This window comes from Pteropus medius, unplaced genomic scaffold (genome assembly GCF_902729225.1).
Source record: "Pteropus medius unplaced genomic scaffold, Ma_sr-lr_union100, whole genome shotgun sequence".
In the NCBI taxonomy this organism is placed as follows: domain Eukaryota; kingdom Metazoa; phylum Chordata; class Mammalia; order Chiroptera; family Pteropodidae; genus Pteropus; species Pteropus medius.
The window spans coordinates 12,946,835-12,967,696 of NW_024354503.1; the positions used below are offsets into that span (position 1 = coordinate 12,946,835).

Genomic DNA, 20,862 nt, shown 5'->3' on the forward strand with positions numbered 1-20,862 from the left:
CTACACCCCATCAGATGGTCCAGTACCAATTAGTGAAATGACTGACTCATCACTGGTTTTCACCTAAAAATCAATTAAAAATGTTATCATTTCAGATTAACTCAGCAAAAAATAAAACAAAAAATGTGTGGATTAAATGATAGCAAAATGTACTAGAGAGTTAGATTTATAGATAGAATTACAGACATTTCTAAGTAAACTATGTCGACATCTGAATTTTAGCCATCAAGATGTTTCATTAGAGTACTCGTGAATCAGGTATAGCCTGGAATGATGAAATTCAGGTCACAGATCATTTCTCCTGTTCTCCTAGCAACTCTAGTTGCCACTGACAGCCTCGAACCATGTTGATCTGTGTTCTTTAGGAGGCTTAGAGATCCTTTGTAACTGAAGGTCCAACAAAGACCAGTATTTCCAGGTCTTTGCCGCATTGCTTTAGTTTGTCTGAGTACAATTGGTTTTTACTTGCACAGGTGGTGAGCGGCAGAGCACTGCCCTAGCTCATCCAAATATGCATTAGAGAAATCAGCCCCAAGCTAGGGTTAGGGTTACAGAGGTAGGCAGAACTGTCTACTCACTGCTGGTGTTTTTTCTTTAAAACATTTTATTATGAAAAATTTTAAGATTTTATAAAAGTTAAAGAACACTCATGTTCGTCATCTAGATTTTACAATAAACTTTTTTTATATTTGTTTTATCTACGCATCTAGCCATCAATCTTGCCATCAGTACACCTTAATTTTTGATGCATTACAGTGTCAATTGCAGACATCAGTACACTTCACCTTGAAATATTTCAGCAGCATATGATTAATGATACTTTAGAATTTGTTTAGAGTTCTCTTTTTTAAAATAAAATTTACAAAGACTTAAATGTGCAAATCTCAAGTGTGCTATTCTCTGAGTTTTCGCAAATGTATGCATTTGTTGTACACAAATCTGTGGCAAATCTGTGTAACTCAAAGTTTTGTCAAAATATACAGCATTCCATCCCCCAGAAAGTTCTCTTATATCTCTTCCCGCCTACCCCTGTCCCCAGGCAACCACTGTTCTGACTTTTTTTTAAAAAAAGTATAGATTTGTTTTCCCTTCTATAACTTTATATGAAAGGAATAAAATCATGTAGTAAGCACTCTTTTGTGTCTGGTCTTTTCACTCAACACAGTGCATTTGAGGTTCACCCCCCGTTGTGCGCATCAGTAGTTCATGCCTTTTTATTAGGAGCCTTTGTCCCAACATTGACCAAGAAACCCTCCAGGCAGGCCTGAAAGCAGCTGGGAGCCAGGCAGGCCACAGAGGGTCTCTGTCTTGGATCACTCACATGATAGAAGTCCATGGCCCTGTTATAAGGACATGCAAGCATCTCTATGGAAAGGATTATGGAGCAAGGAAGGGAGGCCCGCCAATAGCCATGTGAGTGAGCTGCCTTGGCAGCAGGTTCTGCAGCCTCAGGCAAGTTTTAGTTGAACGAACCGAACTGGGGCCACTATTCTATGGTATGGAAATAGCAGCCAGCATTGCACTGTACGGATATACCATATTTACTTATTCATTCACCAGTTGATGGACAGCTGGAGTAGTTTCAATTTTTGGCTATTATGAATAAAACTGTTTTGAACACTCTTGTACAGGGTTTTTTGTGGATATGTTTTTTTCATTTCTTCTTGGTAAATATCTGTGAGAGGAACTGCTGGATCATAGGTTAAGTATATGTTAATTGTGTAAAATAAACAAAAAGACAACCAGATCTTTTCCCAAAGCAGGTATATTATTTTACATTCCCATCAACACTTTATGAAAACCCAGGCACTCAGACTATCTTAACAACATTTAGTGTTGCCCTATTGGTAGTTTTGTGACGATATCTCATTGTATTTGCATTTTGCTTTTGCTTTTTAACTTTTAATTTTCTAGTATATGTGAGTTAACACCTGCCATGTGCAAAATATTGTGCAAGGTATATTAGTGCTTTGCTACTCGATGTATGGCCCATGAGCAGATTGTATTAGTATTCTGTGGGAGCTTTTTAGAAATGCAACAAAATCCCCCAGATCGTTCTTATGCACGTTCAAGTTTAAGAAGCACTGTGTTAGAGGGTATAAAGATAGATAAGTTATGGTTACTGTCCTCAGTAATTCCGGCAGGATAGAAAAGGTGGTAGGGCAATACTGATGGAAGAAAGGCAAGGCTATTATAATAGAACATGATGCTTTTACTAACAGACATGAAAGCAAAGACTGGAGAGATCAGAGAGAGCTTCATGGCAAAGGCATCACTTATATGGGTCAAGAACAACAGGAAGGAAGAAGATTTATGTATTCTTAGCTGCATTATAGGATGCTTAACCTGGTAAAAAGCAGAAGTCAGGTTGAGAAGTGGTGGTAGGAGAAAGAAAGAGAGAGAATGAGAGAGAGCAGCTTTTTTTTTTTTTTTTGGACTAGAGTGACAGCCCAAATAAGAGAGAAAGATATAACTACAGTGATCTCAAGATCCCTAATCTTGTATAATGTACACATACAAGATTGCATATACATGGATATAAATATATGTATACATTCATTCATTCAGGGAGAGTTCTTAGGTTTTAGTCCGAACCCTCAGGACCTAGGATCCTATGTGCCATATCAGCAGTGACAACAGATTTTCTTTAGCAATAGTGCATCAAGACACAGAACACCAAAAGTACCACAAAATATTGGTATGGAAATTGAGGACAAATATAATTCTATGTGTATATATACAACTGTGTATACATATACACAAAATGGAATCATTCTGATTTTGGCGTGGACAATCCAGAATTTAGGTAGATGCCACTACATATTTTCTATTTGGTTTGAACATTATGAGTCTTAGGAGCTAAGACTTGGGGTAAAATTTTATGAGTACTTAATTACTTAGGTAATAAGATGAACCAGGGCAGGAATAAAACACATTTAAAGGTAGTTTGTATATTGACTTTAGAAAGAAAAAAAAATCTAAAGAGAGAAAAACTTTAAAAAGGCTGCGAAGGTTTTCGTAATTGGCATGCTTAAAAAATGCTATCCCATTTGTTTTTGTTTGTCTAACAAGTCTAAGAAGGCCTCATTTCAACTTAATTTCCCATAGAAAATTGAGTTAGTATAACTTAGAGAGTAGTGAAAAGAACTGGGGCTTGGGATGCAAATAGACTTGGATTCAGATCTGGTTTATCTGCTTTACTGTCTGCCTGACCTTGGAGATATTACACTCTGAAATGGTTTCCTCAGGAATTAAGAAAAACGAATGCTATAAAGGGCTGTTGTGAAGATCGAATGTTTTTTACGACCTCCTTTCCCCCTTTAATTCAAATATTAAAATTCGTTTATTGAAATGTAAGGGATTTTTTTAAAGTGGGGAATTCCGCTTTAACGTTAACATATATAGATAAAATATTTTAAACATATTTTGAATTTGAGGCACCTTATCCTCAAAGCAAAATAATTAGAAAATGGGAAAAAGCCTTCAAACCGGGTTATTGTGAACTGCAACTGTCATCTTTTTAGCCTAGGAGAAGGAAACAGCTCCAGAGGCGGCGCGCGGTCCTCGTTGAGAGAGGATAACAGTGCCCCCTGGTGGAATATTAATGCAAACACACTAAGAGTTTTCAAATCATCTGGATGATTTCTGAAATTATCCTTTCTTGCATATTCATGCGTTTACCTTTGTCAAATCATGTTAATTTTTATCGCATTATATATCACTCTGGTTCAATTATAGACATCTCATATATCTTCTGACTCTACAGACCTACTTTTGCATAACATAACTTTTAAACTTTTTCTTTTAAAGCTCATGGCAATCTTTAGTTGTGGAAAAAGTTCACTGTCAACTGTTAGGGGACCTGGCCTCTAATCTTAGTGTTATAGACACTTACCAGGTAATACCCGCCTTACTTTGTCCTTGAGCAAATCATGCAAAATATTGTCCGTTAGTATCTTTTGAATGTTGCAATAACTACAAAATGCAAAATGTAATTATGATTTAGAGTAGGTATTAGGGTTATTGAAATAAAATAACTCCCAAAATGCATAATAATAAATGCAATGCATGGTAGTTCCATTAACTAAGTTCCATTAACATACTAACATGTATTGATTACTATGCTATTTAGATATATTTTTCCCCCTCCATAATCTCTTCATTCTGAGCTCTCTAGCCAATGAGGCTTAGTTGTGGGAAAAGAGTTGGAAACAAACACTGAACACACCTATGTAATCTGCCAGGCTCCGAGGTTTAACACATATTTTTTTTTTTTCATATAAACTTTCCATCAATGCTTTGAGGAAGGTGTTATTTTCGATTTTACAAATAAGAAAACCAAGGTTCAGAAAAGATAAGTAGCAGAGTCAGCATTTGAACCCAGGTCTGTTTGGCACAGTTTCCCCTACCCCATGTTGCGCGTTGCTGAAACAATATGCATTTCATTCTCCCTTCATCTTCATGTTTTTTGTTAAACAAGAAACACCTCAATAAACCTCAAGTTGTTTTTTTCATTCCACGATTCCATAATTTCTCCTCTCCCGTTCTCACATCTGCCCACTCTGCACCCAAATGCATTCGAAAACCAAAACGGAATTTAAATATGTGTAGATAAGTTGAGTATGCCATCAACAAACGGGGAAGTTTAAAGAAAAATCATCAGCCATTTCAAGATCCCTTGCATGACATTTAATGTGCCCATCCCTGCTGCGAGTATTATTCCTCGAACTGTCACTGTCACAACCTGGGAAGTACATATTGCCAAAACAATGAGTTTCCCACTTTATTGTCCAGTTGGTTAGGCCAATCACTTATTTAAACAAAATCCTTTGCCTTAAAAATGTCATTTGGCTGTACAATAAAAAAGAATCTTTGAATCTTTTAAATCAACAAATTGCATCAGCTAATATTTGAATTTACTATTGGAAAAGTACTTGGCTGGTCTTATACGAAGTTGCTTACATTTCATGTATATATACCCTATAATGTTGAAATTTTAAAAAGCAGAATACAAAGATAAACATGATTTCAATTAAAAATATATGCATATGGATAGAAAAGGAGTAAGAGAACTTTAACATAATTATCTTGGGTAGTAGAATTACAGGTGATTTTTACTATCTTTTTCTATAATGAGCACAAACTATATTTATAATCAGAAAGAAATCCTCTTAATGTAAAAATACAGCTTTGATGCCACAGCAGGAACCCAAGAAGCTCAAAAGGGCAGAGGTGTACACATTTCAAGGTAAGAGTGTGTTTCTTGTGGAGTGACTCAAGAGCAGTAGCCTTTGGCAATAATGTTCAGAAAATGTAAAACTGTCATATGAAAGGGCAGCTTACTTGGCACATCCCCAACCCAGTGGAATGATTGGAGTCAAGTTGCATTTTCAAAGCCCACAGTCCTTCCTCCACCTTTTCATGGATGGTTCACGGTAAAAGTTTGCACTATATTTGCTATATAGAGAAGTATATATTATACAGAGTGATTACTCAGAAGATTACTGAGATAGATGGCTTTGGGTTTTATAATACAAAACCAAACTTTCCAGATGTCTTTGGAGAAAAAAAAAAAAATCCCCAAATAGTAAAACCCTTAAGCCCCATAAGTCACAAAATAAAATCTTCAAAGATGGAGAAGTATACTGGAGGAAAGAAACAGGGTGAGAGAGCACAACAGAGTCAAGTTATTCAAGGCAGAAAGAGAACACATTCCCTTTAGGCAGAATGATGGAGAAGAAAAATACTCAGCCCAGTAATACTCCAGTAAGTTACTAAGTAAACTTAATATTTCTGCATATTCCTTCAGCACTCATGCAGTGTGCCTCCATCCTGTACCTGGCTAAAAGGAGGTCCTCCTCACCTCTCCTTTCTCCTCTTTGAAGTCAGCTGTCGGGCACCTCAGTCTTGGGCATCTGCAAGTTCATCTCTTTCTGGTTGCTTTTTTCCATACTGGAGTTTCTACAGAAGTAACAGAAAGCTACTAAGGGGGTCAAACCAGGAAGCTTTGGTTACACTGGAGACAGCAGAGGGAGGAAGCTAGACCACTCTGAATAAAGAGGAAGTGCAAGCGACAGCTGGAGGGCATCCTTGAGAGCAGGGCCCTGGGGTTGGGTGTGTCATCCTAGCCTGGGTCATCAGTGCCAGGGCAGAGCAGCAGGGACAGGCAGAGGATAAAGCAAGGGTTACCGTGACTAAGGGCTCGAGAGCATGTAGTTCGTTCTGTTTTGAAAATCCAGTGGCAAGTATCACTGGACATACACATACAGCTGCGTGAAGACAGAAGCAGAGATCGGAAAGATGCAGCCACAGGCCAAGGCATGCCTAGGACCACTGGAAGCCGGAAAAGGCGAAGGTGGATTCTCCCCTGGAGACTTTGGAGTTAGTGTGGCTCTGCTGACACCTTGTGTTTGGACTTGTAATCTCCAAAACTGTGAGAGAATAAATTTCTAGTTATTTTTGTCTGTTCATTTTCTGTTTTTTTTTTTAAAGATGTTTTTTGATGCTCGAATTTTTTAAATTAAATTTAAGTGACTTTGTTTTCCCTTCCCAATCACGTTAGATTTTTCAGTGAAAAGAATTCCGTCATCCCCCCAATATTTAATATTCCTCCTTTTCCTCTCACCTTTATTCATCTCCTCTAAGTAGTAAAACATCATTAACGACTTTTACCCAGGCTCCTCCAGGACCTAGGACCTCTCCTAAATTGTATCCTCTAAAACAGACAGCACTGAGGTGGACCACCAATGGAATGAGTCAAGATAAAGATGACTATTTACAATTTGAGAAGTAAAGAAGTATGGTAAAATTTTGAGATGATATGCAAGTAAGCATTAATGAAGAGATACATATGGTGGGGTATAATGGCTGGGTCAGAATCGCAAGGAATGAAATTCAGAAAGTTGGAACAACTAGGTGAAGGTTATGAAAACAAAAGCTATGCAATGACTGGGTGGGAATGGTGTCTGACGGAGCTCCAGGAGGAGAGAGTGCCAGGAGAGGTAAGTTGGAGAGAGACACATTCACAGTGACTGAAATGACTCAGCTAACCCATCAGGAATCAGGTGGCTTATACTCAGTTCCCTCTCTGTGCCTATATTGACATGTAGATATCACATTTTCATGTGCTAGTTAACCAACTGCTTCAATAAGCAATACCAGCTATTGGAAATGGTTTTCTCTGAGAACCTTTCTCTGCATTGAATGCAGCTGGAGTTTAAATGGTTGCAGAACTGAACTTCTGTGTTATGTGTCTGCTCGTCCTCAATATCAGCCTATGAGTATAAAAGTCAGATTTCTAATCCTGGCATTCAAGGCCATCGACAGGCTAGACCAGTACTCCCATCTCTCTACTTTTTCTTCAATCTGCTACTCCATTCAATATGGTTTACTCTCAGTCATTGTGAATTCTGAACTCTGCATTGTATTTAACAACTTAACATCCCTTCTCTACTACGTTTGTTCAGGTCTCATCAACGACCTAAGATACTCACTTTCCCTGCCCCTCGCATGCTATTATTCTCATTTTATATGTGGGACAACTGAGAATTAGCTGAGAAAGCAGGAAGTAAGAAATAGATCTTCTCTGAAAAGTGGAAAATGAGTTTTTATCATTAGCCATTCATTCCTTTGGGTTTGCCTTTGCATTTTTTGGAAATGAAAATATTACCGAATGGGTAAGTCATCAGCTTGTTTAGAGTAAGAAGCTCCTGAGAGGGGAAAAATAGTGATGAGGGGAGGGGCGAGGTGAAGAGAAGAGGGCGGAAAAGCAAGCGGAGGTACTGGCACTAGAGATAAACTTGCCCTTCTGAAAATAACTTACTAGCTTTTTTCCTCCCTCTAACCGTTTTCTTCCTCTTCTGAGGCCCACCGTTCATGCTGATTTTCCTGAAGCCCATGTGGCTACCTCAGGATAGAGGGTCATGTTTTCAGTCACAAGTTTACTAAATACGGCAGGACTGAATCAATTCGTCCAGGACCTGTTGTAAGGTAAGGCTTCACTATCTCTCCTGCCCCAGGAGTCTACGATTCGAGGATTTTCAGATTGGCTGGAATGGACTCTAGTGAGTACACCTAATGAAAATCAAATATTTGAGCGCTGTAGGAAATTGAGGCCTATGACTTTCCTCATCTCCTTCGCCTTGAAATGTTGAGCAGATTCCAAGCTCTTTTCAAACAGCCACTTTGACATATCCTCATTTCCCCTCCCCCATAATCTGCAAACCGCTAATAAGAACAACCTTAAGGAGAAAGATCCAAGTGGAGCAATGCTCATAGCTTATTCCCCAGTCTGCGGTGCTCTGGCTGTGCTCATCGTCTTCGACCTAAGCCCTTCCCTTGCTGTAAAAATCAAGCAATTCAGAGAGACCGCTTCTGTTTGGAAATTCACGGCCACTGGGTCTTTTGTGTCCCAAAAATCTCATCAAGGAGTTACCAAATCTGAACAGAAAGGCAACAAGATAGATATTATATCTATTAGAATTCTCTTCGGAGGGGATACTGGGTATGTTCTGAAGAAATTCTTGGAAAAGCCTGTTTGGGAAGGAAGGTAAGAAGACTCCCTTCTCCAAACCAAGTGTGAATGGAGCTTGCTGAAAAATAATCTGTGGGAGAAATTGGAAGAACTGATGGTTCCTCTGAATGTGGAGGCAAGCAGAAAGAAAGGGAGAGAGGAGGTGACTGGGAATCGGGGCGGGGGCAGTGAACTGGTGCTGTCTGATGTGATTGCTCCTTGTGACTCCAAAGTCTCCATTAAAAGTATAAAATTTGGGGCCGTGAGTAGATTTTTTTTTTTCAGAAACATGAAAGGATAGCATTTTGCATTTGAATGATACATGCATGAACCCAGATTCAGAGAAAAAGATGAGGAAGAAAACTGTGAAATGGGTGATTGTAAGGCATATTTCCTCAAGTGTATAAGGATTGGGGAGACCCCAGCTGATATAAAGTGATGTAAGATACCCTGAAAATTTCTTAATGGTGCTGTTGATGGTAATCTGCCAGCATTGGTGGCCAGGATGTTGCTGGCGCCATGCACTTAATGCAAAATTTTCTGCTTGGCTTGTTCAGCCTGATAGCTGTAGTATAGGAAGCAGTGGGGTAGGTTTAACTCTCGTAACTTAATGATGGTAACCCAAGAAATTTTTCTCCCAGAGGAGGACGTCTAAGACAACTATTAACATGGCACATCCTTGCCCCTGAGCTATAGATGTGATCCTTAAAATCTTTACATAGAGTACCCATTAAACAAGTGATTAGAAACCATGTAACCCTTGGTATATTTTTAAGCTGACATAATTATACGAAATAATTTAGTATATACTCTTTTATGTCTGGCAACTTTCACTCAACATATTATCTATGAGATTCATTTTGTTGTCTGTATCAGTAGTTCATTCTTGTTATTGCTGAGTAATATTAATACATGTACCACTTAATGACAGGGATACATTCTGAGAAATGCATTGTTAGGCGATTTCGTCGTTGTGCAAACATCATAGAGTGCACGTACACAAACCTAGATGGTATAGCCCACTACACACAGAGGCTACATCTGCTACTCCAAGGCCACAAACTTATAAGACATGCTATTGTAGTTAATACTGTAGGCAATTGTAATACAATGGTAAGTATTTATGTATCTAAATATATCTAAACATTGAAAAGGTATGGTAAAAGTACAGTATAAAAGGCAAAAGATGGCACATCTGTATAGGGCACTTACCATGAATGGAGCTGGCAGGACTGGAAGTTGCTCTGGTTGAGTCAGTGAGTGGTGAGTGAATGTGAAGGCCTAAGACATCACTGTACACTGTTCTCTTAGGCTACGCTACCTTTATAAAACACAAGATTAAATCAAGCACAAGAGAAAATTATGTAATCAGGAGACTTGGTAAATACAAGATGTATGAGGCTGCTGCTGGAGTAGTATTATTTTACAGCAAACTTTTTAATAAGTAGAAATAACCATAAAAGGTATAGCATAGTAAATATGTAAACCAGTAACATAGTCATTTATTATCATTATCAAGTATTTTTTACTGTATATAATTAATTATATGTGCTATACTTGACTGGCAGTACAGTAAATTTATTAACACAAGCATCACTACAAACATGTGAGTAATGTTTGTAGTGATGCTTGTGTTAATAAAGTATCTAGTATCTTCACACATTGTGTTCTATTACAATGTGTGAAGATACTAGAAGTCACTAGGAGATAGGAATTTTTCAACTCCATTATAATCTTATGGGACAACCATTGTATATGCAGTCTATTATTGACCAAAATATCATTATACAGCACATGACTGTAGATGAATACACTACTGTTTGCCTATCCATTATCTTATTGCTAGAAGTTCCCAGTTTTTTAGATTATAAATCGAGTTTCAGTAAGCAATCTCATACAAGCCTGTTATGATAACTGACTTTTATTTTATTTTATTTATTTTATTTATTTATTATTTATTACTATTTATGCCTGTAGCACCTGGTTTTCATAGGTGGCCTCTCATCCAAGTACTAACCAGGCCCGACTCTGCTTAGCTTCCGAGATAGGACATCGGGCTTGTTCAGGGTGGCATGGCCATAGACCATGGATTGTGGCTCTACTGGGGTGTGAATTCAGGACATTTTGCATGTAAAACAGTGTGCTAACCGCTACACTATGGAACCACGTCCAACTTTTATATATTTACTTTTTTTCTTGGATAAATTTCTGAAATTTGATGGAATTTCTGTCACAAGGTAAGTGTATGTTTAATTTTATAATAAACTACCAAACAATTTTTACAAAGTGATTGTACCATTTTACACCTTCATTGTCAATGTGTGAGAATTCTGGTTGCTCTACCAACACTTGGTATTGTTTGTCTTTTTAATTTTAGCTGCTCTAATGGTATTAAGTGATCTCATTTAATCGCATTTCCCTCACAGCTATAATGCTGAGCTCTTTTTAATGAACTTATTGGCTACTCATATATTATTTTCCCGTGAAATATCTATTTAAGATATTGCTCATTTTAAAAAATACAAATAGTAAGATAGTATATTTAACCTAAATACATCTCAATTATATTAAATGTTAATGGACTAAATAGTCAAATTTAAAGATTGTCAGACGGTTAAAAATATAACTATCTAATGCTTATGTATAAGAACACAGAAAAGTTGAAAGTAAAATCTTAAGAAAACGTATACATAAACACTAAGCAAAAGAAAGCTGATGTCAGAAAAAAGAAAAATATATTACTAAAGATAAAGTGTGAAATTTTCTATTTAAAAAAGGCCATCTACTAAGACGATATAGCAGTTCTGAATCTGTGTGCACCTAATAATATAGCCTTAAAAATATATAAAACAAAAATCGAGAGAATTAAAATAAGATTTATACAATCATAAGGAAGATTTTAACTTTCCTCTTTCAGTAACTAATAGAACAAGCAGATGGAAATAGCAAAAATTAACAAACACAAAGTAATTATCTACAGAGCACTATAACTAACGATAGAAGAACACATGTTCTTTTCAAGTGCACATGGAATATTTCCAAAGCTGGTCACATACTGGGTCATAAAGCAAGTCTTAAAACAAATTTCAATAGATTAAAATCATAAAGACTATGTTCTCTGACCACAGTAAAATTAGCTAAAAATTAATAACAAAAACATAACTAGAAAATCTTTAAATCTTTAAAAATTAATCCATACATATCTAAATAATTTATAGACAAAAGGAAAAAATATAAACAGAAAATGTAAAATATTTTGAACTGAATGATAATCAAAATAAAACATATTACTACTTGTGGGATGTAGATAAAGCTTCCTAGAGGAAAATTAAGTCTTAAATACATATATTAGAAAAGAAGAAATGCAGAACACCAATGATCTAAGTATCTATCACAATTATGTTGGGATAAAAAAGCAGCAAAGTGAAACCAAAGAGAAGAGAAGAAAAGAAGTAATAAATATAAGAGCAGAAATTAATGAAACTGCAAAGAAATGCACAAAGAGATTATTAATAAAGACAAAGTTTCTCTAAAATAATAAGAAAAAGTGATAAATCTCTAATGAGATTGTTTGAGATTAAAAGAAAAGGCACACAACAAATATATGAAGAGATGCTCAAGTTCATCAGCTAATAGGGAAATACAAATCAAAACCATAATGACATAACACCTAACACCTGTTAGAATAGCTATGATCAACAAAGACAAGTAATAACAAATGTTGGAGAGGTTGCGCGGAAAAAGGCACCCTCATACACTGCTGGTGGGACTGCAAATTAGTACAGCCACTATGGAAAACAGTATGGAGGTTCTCAAAAAATTAAGAATAGGCTTACCATGTGACTCAGCGATCCCTCTTTTGGGTATCTTACAAAAATGTTTTGAATCATTTATCCGTAAAGATATATGCATCCTGATGTTTATTGCAGCATTACTCACAATGTAAACAACTGAAGTGGCCTTCGATAGATGATTGGATAAAGAAGATGTGGTACATATATACAATGGAACATTACTCAGCTGTAGAAAAGGTAAAATACTGCCATTTGCAACATGGATGGATCCTGAGATTATCATGCTAAATGAAATAAATCAGAAAAAGTCGAGAACCATGATTTCACTCATATGTGGGATATAAAACTGAAAACAACAAGTGAACAAGACAAACAAAAACTAATAGACACAGACAACAGTTTAGTGGTTACCAGAGTGAAAGAGGGGAGTGGGGCAAGTAGATAAAGGTAAAGGGGGTCAAATATATGGTGGCTGAAGGAGATTTGACTTTGGGTAATGAACACACAATGCAATATAGAAGTGATGTATTATAGAAGTGTTCACATTGAACTTATACAATTTTATTAACCAATGTCATTCCAATATATTTAATTTAAAAAAACTCCAAAAAGGGGCACAAATCACTAATACTGAGTTTTAAAAAGAAGGGTATTGTTTCAGTTCCTACAAACATCACATAAACGTAACATGAGGATATTATCTTAACTGGCTCCCTACGTAGACTTTGCTGCTGTGAAAAACTTATACTTATTAACCCAAGCTGGTATCGGGAAGTAAATTCATAAATTTGCATTTCAGTTGCTAAACTGATGTTTTTTGAATTTCGTTAAGAGTGATCCAGTTCTCCAATGTTTGAAAAACTCAAACTAACAAAATTGAATCTTCTGCAAAGCAGAAGACCAGACATTGGACCCAAAGTTAACCCAGACAATGAACAGGCTTGCTCTAAGTCCCAGTTGGATCCTTTCTGTTGAATTACTAGTTTGTAAGTTCCCTCAGTTGTAAGCACAGATAAGATCATCTCTTATGCAGATTTATATCCTGCATATAGTAGAGTGAGTAGAATTTTGTCCAGTGAGGCAATATACGTGCAAAAGCATAGGGGCAGGAGATGGCATAGCTCATCTCAGGAAAGAGCATCTTTTCTGGTTGCAGAGTAGGACATTTGGGGGGAGTGCTGAGGGGAGAAGCTGGTTGTAGAGATAGGCTTGGTTCCAATTGTGAAAGGTCTTGGAAGGAACATTTTCCTGCATATGCTTCAGAACCACTGAAGCCTTCCAAACATGGATAAGACCTGAGCAGAGTTGTATCTCATAAAGTATACAAGCTTAGTTTTAGAACTTCTCAAGCCAATGAATATGTGTCTTCTTTCCTTTCCTAGGTTATAAGTAACAGACATTTAGAGGTCTCAAAATATTTTGATTGATTAATTGGTTGACAGACTTATTCTTTTATAAGTAAACAAGCCAACTTGCTTTATACAAAGTGCTGTGGAAGATCCCCTTTTCAATTCTCTTTCTGTAGGAGTTTACAATATAGTAAGGAAATAATATTTACACATAATACAGAAAGAAACTGGACCAGAAATAAGAGTACATGAATTCCAGATGCATCTCTTTTATTTTAGCTGTTTATAAAACAAATATTTCAAAAGCACCTATTATATGTTAGATATCTGTTAGACTTTAGGTATACAATGATGGGCAAAAAACTTACATGTCCAGTGAAGGATAAAGATATCATATAATCACAGAAATGTATTCAACAAATATGTATTGAGTCTCTAATATGTGTCAGGCACTTTTATAGGTGCTTCAGATAATAATGGAAAAACAGACATCTGTATTCATTCAAGGTTTACATTATAGTGAGAGAAGACAGAAAATAAACTCGACATGATAAAAAATTAATGTATATATCTTATTAGAAGCTGACAGGTATATGAAAAAAGGAACAAAAATTCAGGTAAGGGTTTTTAGTAATGGGAAGGAGGTAACAGATCGGAGTGGGGATGGGTTGTCATTTTTAACAGAACAACCAGAATGGGCTCACTGAAAAGAGGAGATATAAGCAAACCTTAGAGGGGTTTGGGGAATTGACCATGCAGATGTCCAGGGGAAATGTATTCCAGACAGAGGAGACAGCCAGTATACACATCCTAATATGGGAACATTCTGGAATGTTCCAGGCATAGCAATGAGGCCAGATTTTCTGAAGCAGAGTAAGCAGGGGGGAAAAAAACAGGTATAGGGGAGCCAGTGTAGGTTTTGTAGGGCCTTGTGGGTCGTTGTAAGTACTTTGGCTTTTATTGAGAAAAATGAGGGGTCATTTCAGGGCGTTAGGCAGTGATATGACCTGACTTAACATTGTAACAGGATGACTGGTTTCATGTTACAACCTGTAACTAAATCATGATGGGTGTGTCCTGAAAAGGGACACAAGGGGGATCAAATTTATAAAGTGTGTTCTTGGTCCCTAAGCTTAACCAGCCTCCGCTGTCTCACTGGGTCATTCACAGCAAGGCCCTGGTAGCAGGCTGTGTACATATGCACAAGTTGTGGAATATTATTATTTGGTAATAATGCAGAATGGCATATAATCCAGTGCTAGATTATGAGTTACACTCAAGAAGTGTTTTAGCAATTAAAGCACACATTCTCAAAAAGAGCGATAACACCCCCAAAGGGGTGAAAAATGTTTCCCGAGGGACAAAAAACTTACTCTTTTTATAGAAAAAAAGCACAGATCTATCTATCTATCTATCTAGATAGATAGATAGATATACACAGCACGTAAACAGATATAAAGTATATCTGCAGCATCTCAATTTCATGGAGAAAGTATCTAAAACTGATCTTTCGGGGCCTGGGGGGAAGGCTGTGATCATGAAAGAAAGGTTGGAGAACGCCAACTTGAAGGAAGGTTGTGCATGGCAGTAGGATCACCAAGCTGGAGGTTAAGAAGCTACAGCTGAAATCAGCACGTTGTTAACTGTGCAGACTTGGACCACTGACTTCCCCCTTCTGGGTTTCAGGCTTTTCTCATCTGTTAAATAAAGTGCTAGGCTGAGTGATCTCTTAGGTTTTCTCCAGCTAAAATTATGAAAAGGGATTGAGCTGGGGCTTCATTCAGTTATAAATGCCTGATTATGGAGCCTATTGTAATTGATCAGGTATTTGCACCCATCAACTCTCACTTTTCAATAAGAAAAGGGGCTCGTGTCAACAACCTTTAGAGTCTGTCTCTGGCCTTTTCCCCCAAAAGCTAGAATTCTAGAAATATTGTTCTAGTTCATTATAGAAGATTCCTGGATACAATATTGGAGCTAAGGGTACAATAGAGTTTTGTCAATAAGATGTTCATCAAATCCTTTGAAATCTGTCAACCAGAGTTTCATTGCTTCTCAATTTTCACATGATGTTTAGACATTAAAGTTCCGTTACAATCCATTGGGTTGTCACTTCAAAGAGAAAGATGTATGTGATGTGCTATGAGAAGCAGGAATTAGCAGAACAGAGTACCAAGTTAAAAAATGAAGAGCCTTTATATTTATGGCATCTGTAGATGACATCTACTAGCAAATTTGTACATACGGTTCTTTGCTTCTTATTCCAGACCTGGGCCAATTGCACTAAGCAAAACTTGCATAGTTTATTCTGCGTCCATAAGGGTTTTAATTTCTCTTCCTGGCCCTCTAACTATACTTAAAATTCCCTCGAGAACAGAGAATCTATCTTCTAACTAATATGTTTAGTGCTCAATTCGAAATCCTGTGCATAATAGATTCTTAGTGAATGTTTGTTCACTGTGATAATCACCCAGATTTAAGAGGGAAAAAAAACCTCAAAGCCATAAACCTTTAAGTCCCTTATTTTTGGTGGTCTGTACTGATGTGCCCGTAGACCAGAGCGTTATCTTTTTTTCCTTCTGTCATTTACCTAGTGCTGTTTCCAGATAAGAAATGAAAATAGAATTCATTTCCTAACTGAAGTACATATAACTCATTTATCATAGGATATCAATATTCAAATAATTATTTTGTGTAATGAATTCAGCTATAAATAGATATTACCATTGTGAAGAATTGTTCTCCACTGAATTGCAGGGACTTCTTGAATGCTGTCAGCACGTGAGGTCAGTTGAAAGATTGAGCTCCATTTAGTGACAAATGGGTAAATATTCAGAAATTTCACTGTGGACTGGGAGGAAATTAAATTCAACCTGTAGTCGATCCAAAGAAACTTAGTTACTGGCGATGAGGAAAACCTCAGAGTCAGTTAAAAATGTCCTTGGGGTGAAAGAGTTAACCGAATATGTGAGCTTTATCTTTCATCCAATGGACTTGTGGTTTGCTGATTAAAGGCTCTGGTTAATGATTGTTAGAGACCTGTCATTGATAGCTGTTGCTAGTTTCTGTGTTTTAAAAGCCCACTGACTCCTCTGCAAGGAAGTGCAGCATCCTCTGTCACTTTACTCACTTCAGATCCACTCAGGTCTGCTTGCAAAAGGATCTATCAGATCAATAAACATGAATGACAAAGAATACAGCACCATCTATGACACAGTCCAAAAAGTGGGGATGTATGAGGTTCCAGACCAGCCAGCAGAAAATGAAAGCGCCCATAATGATGACATGCTTGAAGACTCGAGGTCAGAAAACAGTTTATATGCCACTGAGCTGGAATCTCATTACTATAACTCTGTACCGGTTTATGCTGTTGGCGGTGAAGAGAACGGTTGGGCCTCTTCCCAACCAAAAGCAGAAAGCGACCTCCTGCCTGATGAAGTATGTCCTGAGGCCCAGGATCTTCCACCAGGTGGGCCTCAGGAGGTGAAGGACATCTCGATGGAAGAATTACACTCAACAACTCAAGACCAGGAGCCTAGCCCAGCAGAGCCACAGGAGAATGGAAGTATGATGAAAGAAGACCTGCCTTCTCCTTCAAGCTTCACCGTCCTGGAGAGCAGTGAAGGTCCCCTCACCTGCTGCTCTGCTGCTGATGGTTTGGAAGAAAATGAATCATCTTCCACAGACCCTCAGATTACCCTCTTTGTGAAGGTAAGGGCTGCCTCTGATAGGCACGCCTGCATGTACGGATGGTATAATTGATGTTTTATTTTGCTCTGAGTGATCAGGGAAAGATGCATGGTGTCGGGGTCCTCGGATCTCAGTACTTTGTCAAGAGTAGTGCTGATTAAATCGGTCATTCCAGAGTTCACCCAGGACAGCTCAAAATTGCAAGAACTGGAAAGGCATTTAAAATGTGTCTAATCATTGACTTCTATATACCGCGGGCAAAGCATTTTTTGAGTTCACTTACAAATGAGCAGAAATTGTTGCTCAGACCCTTATCTTGTGACAGACATTAAGCACATTTTCCTGTCTGGTTAAATTTTCTTCGTTGGCATGATTTGAAAAAACAAAACCAAAGTTTGTAAGAGAAAGTCAAATCTGCAGTCAGATGCTAGAGTTTCCTTCATGACATTTCTAAGGTCAGAGTTATTTCAGATTTGTGCTCAATAAATGTTACCTCTGTCACTGAGCTTGCTCTTTGGGCACCAATATAAGTAAAATATCTGATGAAGTAAAATGATTTCCGTAGCAGTAAGACACTAATCGCCAGTGTTAATGTTTAATGCTTATGATATTTAAGCAAAGAACTTTGGTGATCTTTGTATTAGATTAATATTGTAATAAAGATTATGGCTATGACTATTATTAAAACATAAAAAGCATTTCAGGGCTAAAAATAATGATCTTTATTAATAAAGATGGCAGAATATTTCCCCCGCAAAACTTAGGATCCCACGATATTCATATTTACATGTTTCTTTAAAATACGAAGACAACATATTAGTAATACTGCCATTTTTTGCTAATAAAAATGATTACTCTATGAGCCTACAAAATTTCAGCCCACACTCATTTCTCCCTCTCCTCATTTCCAATAACTCCTCTAATGAAATATACTTTATTTGCTAGTTTAATGCACTATTATTTTCTACTTTGTACTTTCCCTAGTTGTTTTGTGTGTAAATCATGTATCCTTTATTCTACCACAAGACCTTTTTAAAAATAACGATCAGAGTGTTTGACTCATACTTAGGTACCTGACAAAGCTTGCTTGGTATTATATTAAAGCTTGCCTTGTATTATTGGGGCGGGGGTGGGGGAGGGCTGTGTAAGACAGGGCTCTTGCACTGAAGAAATTGACAATGTGGAGCAGGAGACAGACTTGCACATGTTTAACGTGCAAGTGTTGGTGACTATAGGAATGCGTGGAGTGCTGTGGCAGTTCCAGGAGGGAGTCTGCAGGGGGTCCACGGAGAAGGCGAAGTCGGAGCTGATACATTCAAGCAGCGTTCCAGCCTCCATAGCCACATCGCCATTGTGTTGGTTTCCAAAAAAACCACATTTTTAAAAAGTGAGGACTAGCTGTATTTTTTCTCAGGACAGAAGCATCCTGCAACTTTACGCAGCAGGCAGGGTGAATGGTCATCATCCTCATCACTGGCACCAAGACAATTATTTGTAAATTTGGCAAAGTGTTGATTTCACCAGAAATTAGCCTACCACTGGTGTTGAACCAAAAAGAAGTAGAAGAAAATAGAAGTATTGGCATCTCTAGCTGGTTCCATCAATAGGAAAAACTGTGGGATAGTGATGTGTGATTACTAAATTATTTATGGTTTGTAATACTGTAAAGCAAATACCAGACTTAATTAAATCTTTAAGTTGACATTCTTTTTAGTATAATTATGTTAACCATAATGTTAGCGTGTACTATCGACCTCTTGTGTGTGAACTCCTTTTTAAGGATATTTAGCAGAACTCAGTAACAAGAGGAACAGTTAGCATCCTTGCTTCTTACCCCTCTACCCCATCCCACTTATTCAATGTTGAATGGAAATGTAATATACAAAATGTAATATACAAAAACAGATAAAAACAGGAGTTGTTCGTCTTGCATGGGAGTAGAGGGTATGAGTGTAACCTGCTCAGACTCCTTCCTCTTCCCAACAACCCGGAGTGGATGCTGGAACCCCCTCAAATTTGACAGGGCTTAAGATGCTCACCATCTTCCTAGCAGGGCTTGTTGCTATGCAGTCCTGGGATTTCTTCTCCTGGGCTGTTTTAGATGCAGCCCAAGCTCATGTGTACATGTTTCCACCTGTTCTAGACAAGTCGGTGAAAATGTCATGCAGGCTTGTAACTCTGTGTTCAAACAACATTTTATCGAAGATCAGCTATTTCAGGGTGTTGGCCAATTACTTAATTAAAATATATCATTTATTCCCTCACTGAACAGGTAGTTATTGTGCCAGGCCCTAGGTTTACAACCACGAAGAAACCAAAATCCTGGCTCCCATGTACTTTGCGTTGTAGTGGGAGAGACAACTGATGGACAAATAAATAAGTAAATATAAAATAAGCCCAATGGTAATAGTACCATAAAGAATCATAAAACAGAATAATTTCCTATTGCTGCTGTAACATATTACTACAAACAGTGCTTCGAAACAACACAAATCAATTTCTCACAGTTCTGGAGGTCAGAAATCTGAAATGAGTTATATGACCTAAAATCAAGGTGTTGGCAGGGCTGTGTTCTTTTTGGAGGCTCCGGGGAGAATCTGTTCCCTTCCCTCCTCTAGCTTCTAGAAGTCGACCTCATTCCTTGCTCATTGCTCACACATCACATCGCTTTTTATCCCCTTGCCTCCATCTTTGCCTTGCCTTCTTCTGATCTGCCTCTTCCTATGTCCCTCTTATAGAGAGCCTCGTGATTAGTTTGGGCCCACCAGGTAATCCAGGATAATCTTTCCGTTTTAAGAGTCTTAATATAATTGCATCTGCAAAGTCCCTTCTGTCACCAAGAAAAAAAATTATGGGTTCCAGGAATTAGAACATGGCAAGTTTGGGAGCCATTATTCAGCCTCCCAAAATTTGACAGAGCAATGGTAAGTAGGGGAACGAGGAGTCGGCATGGCTGGAGTGAGGTAAGGGAGAGAGGCTGGAGTGAGGTAAGGGAGAGAGGTAAGGTGGTAGCAGATGAACCCAGAGAGGTGGAGGTGGGCATAAATCATGTCAGTTCTCATGAGCCATTGGAAGAACTTTCACTTTTACTCAGTGATGTGGAAATTCATCAGAGGATTTTAGAAGGAACATTCTGGCTCTCTTTTTGATAACAGAGAAAGGGTCGAGGCAGGGAGAACAGTTTGGAGGCAATTGAAAACTAGGCAAGAGAGGATGATGGATTGGCCTGTAGTGACAGCAGTAGAAGTAGTGTGAAGTAGGATAGGGATTATTCTGAAGAGAGAGCCCAGAGGTTTTGCTGATGGGTTGATGAGAAGTATCATGAAAATAGAGCCAAGACTGACTCTAGGGGGTCTACTGAATGAATGAAGATGTTATTTCCTTTTCAGCTATAGATCCCCTGTCCGAGAACATATGATTGAGAAAATGTGCTAATATAGTCATTTATACATTCCCTTCCTTCCCTTCCTTCCTTCCTTCCTTCCTTCTTCCTTCCTTCCTTCCTTCCTTCCTTCCT

General features: G+C 37.8%; 1 protein-coding gene across 1 annotated transcript in view; it reads left to right on the forward strand.

Moving 5' to 3' along the window:
- The first annotated feature begins 16,743 nt into the window (after positions 1 to 16,743).
- The window catches only part of CLIC5 (chloride intracellular channel 5), a 153,490-nt gene continuing 149,371 nt past the window's right edge, over positions 16,744 to 20,862 (forward strand). The window contains exon 1 of the mRNA XM_039854078.1: positions 16,744 to 17,366. Within this exon, the coding sequence (XP_039710012.1) occupies positions 16,836 to 17,366 (531 nt within the window). The 5' untranslated portion in view covers positions 16,744 to 16,835. The remainder of the gene's footprint in view (positions 17,367 to 20,862) is intronic.